Source organism: Lepisma saccharinum, chromosome 20, assembly GCF_977018435.1.
Source record: "Lepisma saccharinum chromosome 20, izLepSacc3.1, whole genome shotgun sequence".
Lineage (NCBI taxonomy): Eukaryota > Metazoa > Arthropoda > Insecta > Zygentoma > Lepismatidae > Lepisma > Lepisma saccharinum.
In genome coordinates, this window is record NC_139248.1 from 1,295,710 (window position 1) to 1,311,141 (window position 15,432).

The window sequence follows — 15,432 nt, forward strand, 5'->3', positions numbered from 1 at the left end:
AAAACAAGTATCTGAGCATCGATGAACACGTGAGAGGAATGGGATTGCGTGGAGGGAGGAAAGCCACTGCAGTTACCAGCCTTCCCAGCAGCGTGCACTGATTCGCTCTGTCCACTCGATCCCCTCTCCCCTGTCTCCACTTCTCTTCCGCTATGCGCGGCTTTGCTCCAGAGATGCTGCGACAGGGTACAGTTAATTGTTTCTCAAAAGGTATCATCTATCTCTGTATACCACACATTTAATTCTTACTCACATGGAAAGAAAATGTCAATTTGTATTCAGGGGTAGTTTCACAGTTACAAACTATTTTGGCCTTGATGAGAAGTTTAGTGTAAGTAGGCATTTTGTTTATAATTTTGAAATTGAGGTTGTCTAAGGTTGAAATCCTCATATTTAGGGCTTCAACTCGTCACTTAAGAGGTTGAAGATCGTCCTCTACTTTGTGCGTGACCTTTATTATTCTATTCATTATTCATCCTCATTGTCGCGATTTGCCAAAGGTAAAATAAGAAAAGTCCTCCTCCGTGGCCTCCGACTGCAGGACGGCATGGATTCGAGTCCGCCTATGCTCACTCTCTAGGTTCTCGGCCTGTGTATACGACCGGTGGCAACCCACCATCGTGAAAAAATTGGGGAGCTACGAGTGAGTAGCGTAACCCGATCTCGGAAATCTCCTATGAGTCATGTTCCTGGGTAAACAAAAAATAATCGATCAGACAATTCGATTATCGAAGGCGATAAAATAACCTCCGGTTGACCAAGTTGCCAATATAAATAAATGGAATACAGATTGTCTTCGAGGTTACATTGTATTACTATCCCAATAATTATTCAATACGGTTTTTTTGTTTATCAGGAATTATCACTTAAACTACTGCATGTTGAGCTGGTGCCTACCTAGCCGCCTCTGATGAAATCTACTATTCTTCAGATTCTCTTTAAAATTCGACTCTGGTCACTTGTAACGTGCTGGGTGCAGACACTGTGCATCGAAGCACAGTGTTTTGCGATAAGAAGCGGCCTTGAATAGCGTGAGTGAGTCACTTTGATCGCGAGCAAGTTAGACTACCAAGCTTGTCTGCCTTAGAAAACCAGGTCATTTTTTTCACGGTTTCCGAACGCGATTGCTATTGTAGAAGTATATATTCTCTCAAAAGATCAAGAAAGGAAATTCGACCAATGTTCTCCCGTCGTTTAAAACCTAATATTATCCATTAACCGAAAAGTTCACGATTGTGAATAAACGGTTTAACCTATCTGAGCATAAGGTGAATGTAAATACTAAATTTAATAGAAAGGTTCTCCAAAATTTCTCTTCCACTGTCTACCTAAGGTCAGTACCCAGGGGAGGGGCCATGTGGGCCATGCTTCCCCCTCGAACCCTAAAATATTTAAATGTGAACCTATAAATAAATAAATACGAAAATAACATCGTCGATTTTTGAAATGAGTAAAAATTTCAATTTGGCTTTTGTATAAATGAATCTGTTTCGTTCGCAAAAGTCTTCAAGCTGCAATATTGGGTGGTTTTAGTTTTATAATCATTGATGCAAGGCTACCAGACGTCCGATTCACCGATTTAATCAGGACAGTACGTTATTTTCAATTCCTGTCCCGACTTTTCGAACTGCAATCGTGATGCGAAAATGTCTCTTTATTATTGTTTTTTTTTTGTTGTTAACTCACAATTAGACATGTTCTTTATTGTATGAATAATTCTAAGTACGCAACATAGAATTATCATGACTTTTTAATGGCGCTCACACTATTTGAACTATTTTGTAATATCTGTCTGTCTGTCTGTCTGTCTCTCTGGTCTACGTCAATGACAGAAATGCAAGCAATATTCTTATTTATTTTTAACCCAATTAAAGGAAAGTGTAAGCATTTAAAAGAAATAAGAAACATCATCACTGTTGCTCTTCCTTAGAAATTGTTATTCTTCGAGGAAGAAAAATTAGAAGGATTTAGTCCAGCACCTTAACACAGTGTCCCACGAGTCCCTCTTGACTAACACTGTCAAATGTGAAGTGATTTTAAGAATAAAATTTTCCGCCTGTTTACGTATAACGTTGCACAGATTTGGTAGTTAGCACACGGTGAAATTATTTCGTGTTATCTTACGCAACAGCAAATACATTTCATAAGACTGTTCTGGACACAAGACTTGCATCAGTAAACAAGCATTTTGTCTGTTACAGTATCACAGGAAAAGAACATCGTCCTGTAATGTTCAAGCCTCTAGATATTTTCCATTAATAATGTCTAATCACAATAATAAATTAGAAGAAATAACTCGCATTTTCACAACTACCAATATTCTTGTTTTTAATCACTTCGAAAATTATTTCTCGAAGATATCGGTTATACTACAAGAAAGCAAATCAAAATTAAAGTAAAAGTTCAACTACACATATACCAAACGACATTTACAATATTGGAGGGACAGAATACTTGAGTGGCCGCGGTGGCTCAGTCGGTAACGCGTCTGACTACCATGCTAAAGGTCCCGGGTTCGATCCCCGGCCGGTTCAAATCCGGGAACTTTTCTAACGTTGGAAGCGGCCCCGGCGCCCACCCAGCGTCGAATGACATGGGTACCTGGGGGAAACCCTGGGGGGTAAAGGCGGTCAGGGGCGTGATGCTGATCACATCACCCCCAGTCACGACCGGATCAAGAAAGTGTAAGGCGTTACCCTCACACCCCCTATACGCCTTCATGGCGTGGTGCTATGCACAGGGGAGCACATTACCTTTTTTTTTTTTTAATACTTAAAAAAAATTGTTGTTTCATTCGAAGGTAAAGGCGTTGTGTAGTGGTTCTTCTACCTGGTTTAAGGAGCTAAAGCTTGTAGGGTAGTGGCTACCGTTCAGGATTGTCAATCTGATGGTCGTAGGTTCAAACCCTTCCGGTGGCAGAAAATTTTCGTAAGTTTTAGACATATGCCATTGTGTTCATTGTCCACGCCGTGTGAAACGGAATGATTTAGTTTGGAATTAACGATGGGGGGAGGGGAAATATTGAATTACAAAATCTCCATTCCAACGAACCGAGAAGTGGAGAAAAATTGAATAATTCTTATAAATATTAAAAATTACATTCATTTTTTTAGTGGTGTAATCGCAGGTAAAATCAAAGATCTTACATGGAAGATTTTAATTTGCTCTGAACTCAGCCAAAAGGCATTTCGCACCGATCTAATATATTCTCCAGTACATTTCAAAATGTCTTTGAATGTTTCATGTCGATAATTTGACCAATGCATCCATTCTTGACGCTCAGACGATATTTTCTGCAACTACCTCTTCTCTCCAGTTCCTTCTCCTTCTTCTCTCCCCTCTTTCCGTTCTGCTTTTATCTCATATCGCCTTCCCTACTTTTCTCGCATCTTATCTCCATCTCACTCTTCTCCACTTCTCTTATCTCCTTACCTGTCTTAGATTTCCGACTCCACTGCACTATTCTCTCTTTTTTCGTTCTTCTCTTTTCTCTCCTTTACTCTACTCTCCACTTCCATCTTCTCGTCTCGTCTCCTCCTCTCCTCTCTTCTCCTCTCCTCTCGTTTTCCTCCTCTTTTCTCTTCTTTGTTCTTTTTTCCTCATCTCTCCTCGAATCTTTTTCCATTCTCCTCACTACATCTCCTCTCCTCGTCTATCCTATCTTTCTTCTCTCCTTTACTTTTCCTCTTCTCCTTTCGCTTTCCCTTTCTCCTCTCTTTTGTAACCTTTCGTTTCCTCTCACCTCTTTTCCTTACTGTAGACTCATCAGCTATGAAACACTAGAAAACCATTTTTTTTTCTTTCAGAAAGAATTTTGTCATTTGCGATATGATATAATAGTGATATTTTTAATAATTTTATACAATAATACTTGTTTATATTTCTTTCGCGTATTTTATAAATATCTATTGTGCATGTGGCAACCCTGAAATTGAGCCTAACTCTGCACGCAACCCACCAACGGCTTGTGTAAATTGGGTTGCCTAGGTTAAAATGTCGTTGTCCTAAAACTTTTGAGAGACACTGTACCTTGTTGTATTTGTACTTGGTGCAGAGTCTGAAGAAGACCTTGCTAGAAGGTTGAAACGTTATTTTTAGTTTATGTTTTATAATAAAATAAATTTCTGCCTTGGTCAGCATATTGAGTTTTTTTTTTTCATTTTTACTGTACTGTATAGTGTATTTAGGTCTATGCCCTCTAAATACACCATGACGTGTTTTGTTGCTATAAACGGAGTGTTAATGCACTTTTACTGTTCTTTTATGTTATTTCAGTTAATTCGGACTTTCGTTAAACCGGCCAACTTATCCCCCCCCCCATTAGTCCGGATTAACGAGGTTTTACTGTATATTCATTCTTTGTTGGAAGAAAAGTTTCTTGTCTTTGCACTTGCAACTGAGAGTGTTGTATTTCCTTACTTTGAAATTGAACACGGAAACAACATTAACAGTTATTTACATACATAAAATTTTGTTGCGAATCTTTAAAGTTGAAGCAGTTGTCTATAACTCAAAAAAGAGGACATTTCCCCGTTTTCCTAAAAACCCGCCCGGACCATTTTTAGGGCCCGAAAAGGGGACGTCTGGTACCCTAGTTTTAGAATATTAATTCATCTGGTGGATCGAGTGGAATATAATAAGGTTATAGCAGCAATAATAATAATAATAATAATAATAATACAATTTGTTTGAGATTTAATTACTATATTCATTTTTATTATTCAAACTTTATCAATGGCCTGATCGCTCCTAAACATTTCTAGCGACCCCCCCCCCCCCCCAAATCTTTCGTGCCATCCCACACGTCCAATCCCGATTGTAGCCTATCTGTGCACAAAGGAGACTAAAGCAAAAACGCAAGCTAACCACTTCGCCACGGAGGCGGGGCCGTTGCTCTTCTGCGCTGCTCGCGTCAGTGGCTCCGTTGGTTCCGGTGCACGGTTCGTGGTCTGCAGAGGGCGACTTGGTGTCGCACAGTGCACCGAGACATTTCGCCAGTGCGCGTACACCTTTTTGTGTGTGCCTCGAACATCTTCAAGTGCTTGCAGCATCCTGTCGTGTAGTGCGATAAAGTGACCGACGCTCTCTTGAAAGTGCTTCCATCTATCGGGCGACGGTCGAACTACTTCATCGATTCGTGCACGAGTGAAATGCTCTTGGCAACATGAGAACGTAGCAGTGGCCTGCGGGCGCTGCGAAATGATGTACCGCACGAAAGAACTCTTGCAACTTGTTGCAGTGGCCACCCTCTTTCACGTGTTCATATGGACTTATTACTGCAGCCTGTTTGTAATGTCGAACTGCGGGTGAGTATGTATCGGTGTGCCTTCGTTTGTTTTCAACGCTAGTTACGCCCATTGAATGGTGCTGTAGGCAGTGGCGTGCTCAAGGAAGGGTTGGTGGGTGTTAAAACCCTCTCCTTTGGCTCTGCATCTCTAAAATAAATAACTTTAAATCCGGGGAAATATGATAAAATATAAGGCAGACCACTAAAAAATAAGAAATACCCCCACACCCTTTCCAGAAATCCTGGGCACGCCACTGGCTGTGCGGTTATCTCAGAAAGTAATTGATTCTTTGTTACTTCGCTTTTCTGTCACTTTTGGATAATCCCGAGGATTCTAACTGGCTTTGAATCCAGTCGCCAGAGCCTCGTTAGTCTACAAAATGCAGTCCAGAGTCGCAGTGGCATGTCCAGGATTATTGCAAGGAAGGGGTTACATATACTTTTTTTAGAAGTCTCCACTGATTTCGTCACATTTTCCTGCCTTTGCCGTTCTTTTATTATGAATACTGGGCCAAAGGGGGGATATGACCCTCCCGTTTGGGCACGCCACTGCCAGGGTGTTATTATGTAGAAGAGAGGCAGTGATCTGAGAAATCTCCTGACCCAGACAGGTGTGCACTTCCCCAATAGCCGACCTCCGTAGCGGAGTGGTTAGCACAGCGTGCTATGACGCCAGGGGTCCCGGGTTCGAATCATGGCCGTATTTAGAGGGGGGTTTCTAGGGTTCAACCCCCCCCCCCGAAACTTCCGACATGTTGGATTAATGGAAGTTCAGAAACCAAAATCTGTAACAAATTTTCAATTTTTTTTTCGAAGCATCACAAAAATACAAGGAGACAATGTTGAAACGATCGAGCCACAATTGTCATACATTTGGAATTTTGAAAGTTGAGTGAAACAGGATTTATTCTCAGAATCGTAGCCAACCCGCGACCCCTCCATTTTCACTTCTGCTGTCCTCTTTCCAGTGTTGTTCCTGCGTCACAAGGAATATAGACTGAAGGTTCCCTTATGATTGTCCCAAAATTCCCGTTCCAGTTTTTAAATTCCCTGTCCGATAAAGTCGAAAATCCCCCTTGATAGGACTTCAAACCTAGGATCTCCAGTTTTGTAGCGCATTACGTTCGCGATTGAGGTTACAATCCATGCACCAGGCTAAGTTTTTAAAAATAATAACTGCTTCCGCACTTTTCAAAATTCCAAAAATGTAATTTTAAAGTTAAACAACAAAAACTTTATGACTAAAATTTCCATCTAACTTTTAAAGCTTTTTCTTGAAGGCATCTAAAGTTTAATGACGAAGTATAATAATTGTGCATTTCAGTACACACTGTGTGAAACGTGAAACAACAAAAAGAAACTTGTGCTGGATATTCACTCATCTGCTGGATTGAGTAAGCCCCCTCAAGGATATAACAATAATATAATAATTATTATTATTAGTATTATTATGGAATAAAATTGTTTTATTATTATGAAATTTTAATTATTATTGTGCAATTATTGTTATTATTTCTATTATTCAAATTTCTGGCGAAGCCCATGGGAACAATTATGAATGAACAAATGCCCCCCCCCCCGAAAATTTTTCCTGCCTACGGCCATGGTTCGAATCCCTGCCTGGGAATGGGTGTTCCTTGAGAGTGTCCCTTCATCAATTTCATCATCACTCACCCTCATCTTCATGATTAACCAAAAGTGGCAGAAAAGCAAATTAAAATAAATAAATCAACTCCGCCGAAAAGGGTAGCACATCCCTCTTGAACTAAATTATTTACTAGATTATTATGAGCAGGTAAAAACCTCACGAACAAAAATGAATAACAATAATTTCATAGTCGCACTACGCTACTTGGGACTGGACCTACATTTGCCTTCCCCCCTCACCCCCTCTGCTCATAAAACTACTTGTATGATGCTTTAGTAATTAATACGAAGGTCCTAAAATAAATGACTAGTTTCGTGGTGGTATGTTTATTTACAAGCGAACCGAGTAAGAAGTTTTATATATATTTATTTGCAAAAAAAGCAATAGTACTGATGCAGTTGGCCGCCAGTACTTTCTCGGGGAGCATTGATGTCTATGTCCATGGACGTCCGCAAGATTTTTTTTTCCAGAGGGGGGCAAAGGAGGCATATTTTCCCCATAATAGTGCTGCCCCTTTAAAGAAACAACATTGCTTCAGTCTGAAATTGTCATGTTCCTTCAACGCACTTACAATAATTAACATAAATTACTGTGAAATTATATAATTTTTAGGTAGACATTCATTCTCCAGGGGAGGCATGGTTCCCCCTTGCCTTCCCTTCCGGACGGCCATGTCTACGTCTTTCCGTTTTTATGGCGTTGTCGTTTCTGCTCTTCCTTTGCCTGGTTGCTCCGGGCGACCACCCCTTCCCCCACCTACCGCTCTTCATAAGCTCTCTGAAGCCAGACGTTCTTGGTTTGATGGAAAAAACCTTCGCAGTGGCTCTGACTGCACGTGCATCCAAAAGATTCCTTCTTGAGGTATCCTGGCACTTACTCAAACTTCAAATTATGTGTATCTGATAGACAGTGGCGTGCCCAGGATTTTCGAAAGGGAGGGGTTATGTATACCTTTTCTTGGTAGTCAGCCCTCATTTTGTCATATTTTCCTACCTTTGACGTTATTTTTTTATGAATACTGGGCGAAAGAGGGGGGGGGGTCATAACCCCCATCAACCCCCCCCCCCTTGGGCACGCCACTGCTGATGGATCAGGTATGGGATCTATGCAGTGGCGTGCCCAACCTTTGACCCAGTACTCCTAAAAAAAGTCAAAGGCAGGAAAGGATGGTGAAATGAGGACTGACAATTAAAAAGAGTATACGTAACCTTCCCCCTTTTAAAATCCTGAGCACGCCACTGGATCTATGCTAAAATGAAGCGAAACTCTGCAACCCTACAGAGATCTGTACATGTTACCAATTTCGTACTTTTCAAGGGTGCAAGGGGTGACCTTCACTGTAGTTTATCCTGGAATGAATTTTGCAGACTAACGAGTCTCTGGCGTCTGAACTCTTCGCTGTTGCCCGTGTTCCTGTCCATTTATATTTGTGATTGTCCTTTCACCAATTTCATCTTATCATCACTCATCTTTATCTTCGTGATTAGCCAAAGGTGGCAGAAAAGCGAAGTACAATCACTCAATCAATCAATCCAACTTTCGTAAAATTGGTCAAAATTGAAAAGTTGTGTCCGCAAGCGTGATATATTGGCGTAATGTTCTGACGTCATTAGGAAAAAAGAAGCGTTTTAAAGAAGAGGTAGGAAGGACGCAAAGAAAAATTACTGTGAAATTATTGTGAAATTGTAGAATTGTAGAATTAGACAAGGTAAATCGGAGAGAAGGAAAAAGTTAAAAAAAGGTAAATAAAAACACGGAAGAGGAGAGAAATAGAAGCGAGAGAAGTAGAGAGAGAGATAGTGAAAGAAACAAAGGAGAAAGAAGAGAGAAAACAAAGCGAGAAAGAAGGGAAAAAAGAAGAAAGCTAAAGAGGTGAGTGACACAGAGAGAAAACATGAAGTATAGAGACGGGAGAGTAGAAAATGACAAAAGCAACCGACAGTGAAAGGAAAAAGAATGATCAAGTGGAAAGGAAACGAGGAGGAGCAAAGAAATAAAAGGGGAAGGGAAAAATAATAAGTTTATTTTCCTTCTTGACCCTCGGTGCGGGCGCCCACAACAAATGATATTCCTTGAAACGAACTGAAAATAATTTGCAAAAGACATTCTGCCCATATTATAACACTGTTATCTCCAGGTCCGTAGCCAGGAATTCTTAGTTGGCGGGGGGGCAAAGTCAATCCCAGAGGAGGCAAATTTTTAATATATTGTGTCGCATTGGCAGATATAGCAAAAGCTATATAAGTAACAGAAAAGGGATGATATATTGAAACTCCAACGAACAAAAAAAGTTCGAGCAACATCAAATAACAGTATTTCGATAATAACGTTTACGGGCTGCCAAAGAATACAAGATAAAGTCTAGTCGGGACGGTATCTACTTGATATTTACAGGTCGACAATGTTAATAGACGATTAATATGTACCAACAGCTTTGAGCCTCTCTGCAGAGCTGATTAAGGGAGTCCTTTATAAATCGTGCTTCATACTGTTTCCCTCTAGCTTCCAGTATGCAAGATTTTTACGCACATTAACAAAAAATAATAAATGTGAAACACTATCAGATTTTCATCATATCTGATAATAATTTGACCCACTAAGCTGTCCTACATCTTTCACCAGCCGACCTCTATGGTGGGGTGGTTGGTTACACAACACACTACGAAGCCAAGGGTCGCAGTTTCGAGCCTGGGCATGAGTGTTCTTTGTGAGCAGAGGCGCAACCACTGGCGTACGCTACAGTCCCCTCCGAAATTTTGAAAAATCGACATTTTCAAGTAAAATCACCATAAACTCTGGAAAAACCAGAGTGGGAAATTCAAGCCCTATAAAATTATCCCCAGTTGACATTTTTGAGAGTGGAAAGTTGTAAATATACGATATATCTTATTGCGTATGCTGCCCACTAGAAAACAGTCAGGGATGCCAAATTTTGAAAAACATTGGGTTCTTATAAGTTTAAATAATCTCAAATTCTCCCTTCCATGTATTATGATATTAATATGGAACATACTCGCTATTTTATTCTATTTATTGATTTAATAAGAAAATATATAACAATAACAAATAAAATAATAATAACACGACAAATTCTTAGGTGCGCTATGTTCCCACGGATCCCTATAAGTTTGCGCCACTGAAAGCATCCACCTATACAATTTCAGCCCCTCCAGAAAAAAAAATTCCTGCGTACGCCAGTGGGCGCAACCACGAATTTTTGTCTGGAGGGGGGCCAGTACAAGGACAAACGTGCAAATAATAATGATTGTAATATAGTGGTGGTAGTGGTAGTAATAATAGTAGCATAAAAGACGTTATTAAGAATCACGCAAGAGGGGGTTAGAAGTCTGTGCTAAAGCATTTGTCATGGAACAAATGATTTGAAAATATTTTTCCAACACGTTCAGTTTCACATTAACTAATACTGGAAAACAAGCACACAACTGTATTTATGAAAGATACAAAATGCATGATTCTATTTGTACATATGACATGTATTACTTTCATCTACAACATATATTTTATTTATGCAACATGGAACGACGTAAAATAAGAAAATGCATAAGTATGCAACATGTTAACGCTAAATTGTGTATGCATTCAGTTTCTTTAATATATATATTAATGAGAATACATTAAATACATTACATAATCAATTCATCCGCCTCATAACAAATCAACAGTAAAAATAATACAAATTTTGTCTCCTTTTCCTCAAAAGAACTATTCGTGCATTTGAGACAAAACTTTTTAGCAGCAACAGTCTGAAGTAGCTACATATTTGGTCTTACTTCTCTCTCGGGGAATTTAGAATGCATTACAGAAAACAATCATATTGGGATCGATGCGAGTAAGAACATTTTTAGATCCAAATTTTTCAAACTGAAAACTTAATAGGGTGTAAAAAATTTCACAGGACGCCATGGAATTTTCTTTAACACATTTTTTATTTCATTTAGACCGCTTTGCCCATAGGTATATGGCTCTGAACTTGGACTATAATAATAGCAGACATTGCGAGCAAGAAAATTTTACGAAAATTTGAAATCAATTGGGGCAATTCACCCTCTGTGCCCCCCCTGCAAGTTCTCTTGGCCGTCTGGAAGATAAAACTAATTTCATCTTGAGTATCCATTTGTCCTACTATTCTTAGATTCTGCTAGTCTTGTTTTTTACTTAAATGTTTGCCCCCCCCTAGAATGGACTTCCGTTCAAGGTTGGGGGGATAATGACCCCTGCCCCCCTGTGGTTGTGGTACTGTTTGTGAGTTCCGCTTCATCAGTTTCAAGTCATCACTCATTGTCGTGATTAGCTAGAAGTGGCAGAAAAGCAAAGCTAAGTAACAAATATTAATTATCCATTCCCCCCTCTCTACTGCATGAATCACTATTACCAAATTGAAGACTTGGGAAACAAAAAATTAAGTAGTTCAAACTTGATAGCAACACATCCAAGAAAAACATCCAAACACATTAGGCACCTTTAATATAAGACTTCTAAAAATGTCATAACTGTTCTAGATACTGAAAATTACGAAATAATTTCCCGAAGTCTGAATCAGGAAGGGATCCCCCCACCCAATGCTAGTACGACATTATTCGGAATCCCACACACCTCATTAAATCACAAAATCAATAAGTGTCTTTGTTATGTTGCTAGAGTAATACAGGATATAATTGTAAAGATTAGTGAGAATATCAGGTGTTCTGTATATTTCACAGGGGGGACAAAGCAGGCTCTCAGGAGGGGGCAGTTGCCCCCTGCCCCCCTCTAGCTACAGGCCTGGTTATCTCCGAATGTCAGAAATCGCTGTTGTTGTTTGTCACGGTTGTTCCGAAGTTTTAGATCGGCTCCCAGAGATAGTTCTTAGCGTCTGTGTCCGTTATTGAGAATACCCATTAAACCCATGTACAGTGCCCGGCAATAAAAACGCGACATCTACATCCTGAAATACCCGCTTTCCCTCATGGCGACATGTGTGTTGCCTAACTCTACGGCGAGAAGTGGATTTTAATGGCAACTTGTATTACCGCCGTAGAGTTAGGCAACATACATAATGACATGCAAGGAAGCATGTCCCATTTTTTTGCCGGTTAGCCCTTAATTGGCCGTTGTATCTTGTGGGATACACTGCTTTCGATGCGTTCTTAAACGATCTCTGCGCTTGAGTTGAGCAAACGGGCAGTGTGGATCGTGAGATACGTGCGTTTTGACGATTCTACTCGTGTGCCATCTGTTGGATGTTTGTAGAACTGCATGCACAGTTGCATGGAGAGGACCATGGCATCTTGCAGTAGGAGCTCTAACAATGGGGTGGTAAGTTTATTTCTTGTTGACCTATTTTTATTTAATTTTGTAAGACGTGAGCATGAAATAAATGTGTATCGAAGTTATTAGAAAACTTCTAATATTTATAATACTTGAAATTGTTACCAAGTACGTTGTGAGCCAGTTCTTTATTTGTGTGTATCTACAGGGATACATTGCCCAAAAAAGGACAATTTCACCTTATCACATTCTAAGCAAATACAGAAGGAAATACATGTAGAATGCATGTTCTCTTGAACATTCTGTGTATTCTACCATTGCTTTTGCTCAGTATAAATGTCGTATTTTATGTTGTTGTAATTTGTAGGGTTATTTTCTAATATACAAATGTTTTTTTTACATATGAAGATATGTAGAAATATAGTATCATTGTAAAAGAAATTGCATCGTGTCTCGTTCTTTTTTCTCGCTTTAGTTTCTCAATATTTTCTCTTCCTTTTTTACCAGAATATTATGACAGCACTTACGTTGACTCCACTTTGAACAACATGAATAGTTACATCATTTCTAAAATAATAATTTCCAATAGATTATGTGCATTTGAATGAAATGGAAAATGTTTTGTCTGCATTTTACATTTGTTTTCATACAACTGCCTCTTCTTTCACAGGATATCACAATACCACCATGGAAGTTTTATGGTTCCTCCTGGAAAACTGACCAAATCGGAAGAGGGAAGAAGAAAGTAAAAGCACGGATTTGTGATAATTTCAGATAATGCCACATTTTATTTTCAAATTTGAAAATTGAAAACCAGTAAATGTATCATGTGAAGAGATACATCAATTTTGACACAGATGACTTTAGTGCATCTTGTATTTCTTTCAAGGATTAGAAATTACAATTATCCAACATAAATGCAAACAATAACATAATTTCTTATTTCAATTTCATTTCTTAGAAAAGAAGAAAATCATTATCTACGATGACTCAATAATTTGTTTCCAGATTCAAGCCATGTTTTCAGAGGTGTTCTGTACAATGCTATGAGCATATCTGTCAGATCCACGCCACCCATGTGGACAGAACAAACTGTGACTCTGGCTAGCTCTTGTATATCCAAGGATCATCGTAATGTAGAAGCAAAAGGAAGAAAAAAGTTTGAAAACATTGAAAACTTTCAGGATGGACATAGCTAATGGTCTCATTCACTCACACACACCAAAACGGGGAAGACGTACCACAGAAATAAGTAAAGCATTGAATAGCACCACGTCCACTTCAAGATATAAGATATGACAGTGTTGGGCATTGGTCAAAAATTACAGAGAAAGGTATTTGGATATTATGTGTGAATGGTTGACAGGTTCAAAAACAAGGAACTGCTTTTCAGCATTTCACCAAAAGTAGGTAGAAGATAAATATGTCTGTAAAATGTTATGTAATTGGTGATTGTAGCACATTATTATAACACAAAAATACTTAATTTTACGTTTCTCTTCATTTTCTTAGTAAATATATTTTTGAATATTCATTATACTAACAAGGAAATGTGGAACGATTATATTTTATATGGTACGATTCTAATCATTGTAGGAGCACTGTTTACCTATGTATAATTACATGTATGTCTCCAATGGGCAATGTATCTCACAGGACACATTATGTATCTCATTATGTAATACATAAATATGTAAAAATAAAATATTTTGGTCATAATTATACTGAAAACATAGCATGTATCCTATTAATTAATTTTTTTCAGCATGTCATATATGTTTGCCCGTTTAAGGGTATTTAGTGTACAGTCACGGGCATTTCTGTGTTGATACCCAGAAGTATCCGTGACTGTACTTTTCTGCCGGGACAGTGACAGCGATTAGGAGGGGGGCCAGTTGTCCCACTTTTTGCCACTTTTGCTCCCGAACTATGCTGAACCTTATTTACTAACGGAAAGTAAACTGCCCTTGCCCCCCCCCCCAGTTTTGACATCTCCCCCCTCCCCCACAGTTTCAGAACCCAATCGCCGCCATTGTTCAGTGGAATAAAGAAATGTCCGTTAGGATAAATCTCACAATATCATTGCAAGTTAATGTGATTATTACAACCCAGAATTGTTCGTGACTGTACGAACAAATCCGAGAGTAAGGTAGATACGTGGCATTAACTAACCAACAAAAAAGTTAAGCAATACATCAATATAAGAAGTAAAAACTTCTAAAACTTTCTTCATAGTTTGACTTTCACTTTTTCAGAGCACGAAAATAGCAGTGTACAAAAAAAAACTTTGCGGTGTTAGGTTCGGTACAAAATAGGTTATCATGTTTCGCTCATGCATCCTTGAGTGCAGCATGCGTCATCTGTGTGTAATTGAATAAGAGAAAAAGTAGTGACGTCATAGGTTATTCGCCGTGTTTTATACTTTTGCTGCTATTTCGACATCAGAGCGTATCCTAACTAATGCTACCCTTGAAAGCTCGTGACAGCGTTCTTGTAGAATCGTGCTTGAAGCGTGTACTTGCAGGCGATCTCGGAATGTGCAAGGACAGTTTCTTCTTGCTTGGTGATTGGAAAGGCTGACGTTTGGCAGTCAACCACTACACGTGATTAATTTTCAGGTTCCGTGCACATCGGCTTCTCTGCGGTAAAATTTAATATCGAAGTACGTTAGAGCTTTGAGACCAAAGAGAGATTGTTTCTGAATGAAGATCAATCCAATCTTTTCCATCCTTACCGATTTCCTTTAAATCCATCTCAACGTTGTCCCTCCATCTTCGTCTTGGCCTTCCTACAGGTCTCTTACCATCAGGTTTCCCAACAAGAATCCTGTAAACTCCTCTTTCCTCTCCCATTCGTGCCACATGGCCTGCCCACCTAAGTCTTCTTGATTTAATTATTCTAATAATATCTGGACATGAATACAAATTATGTAGTTCTAAATTATGTAACCTTCTCCACTCACCTGTCTCCTCATCCCTTTTAGGTCCAAAGATTTTCCTAAGGATCTTATTTTCAAATACTATCAATTTATGTTCCTCTTTCAATGTAAGGGGCCAAGTTTCACACCCATATAATACTACAGACAAAATTACTGTCTTGTATATTTTAACTTTTAGTTTCTTAGATATTAAGCGAGAAGACAAAAGTTTATGAAGAGAGAAGTAACATGCATTTCCTGAATTAAGCCTACTTTTTATTTCCTCTTTAATATAATTTTCACTTGTTAATA

General features: G+C 39.0%; 1 protein-coding gene across 4 annotated transcripts in view; it reads left to right on the plus strand.

Annotated features, from left to right (window-relative positions):
- LOC146003619 (NADP-dependent malic enzyme-like) overlaps positions 1–15,432 on the plus strand; it is a 150,116-nt gene that overhangs the window by 18,465 nt on the left and 116,219 nt on the right. Inside the window, exon 1 of one of the 4 annotated variants that reach the window (XM_083141936.1) lies at positions 5,166–5,306. The exons of 1 other annotated variant lie outside the window; for it this stretch is intronic. In XM_083141936.1, coding sequence (XP_082998062.1) covers positions 5,200–5,306 — 107 coding nt within the window. In that variant the 5' untranslated portion in view covers positions 5,166–5,199. Of the gene's footprint in view, positions 1–5,165; positions 5,307–15,432 lie in introns of those variants that run through there. 2 more of the 4 variants (XR_014443839.1, XM_083141937.1) reach the window with 2 other exon arrangements.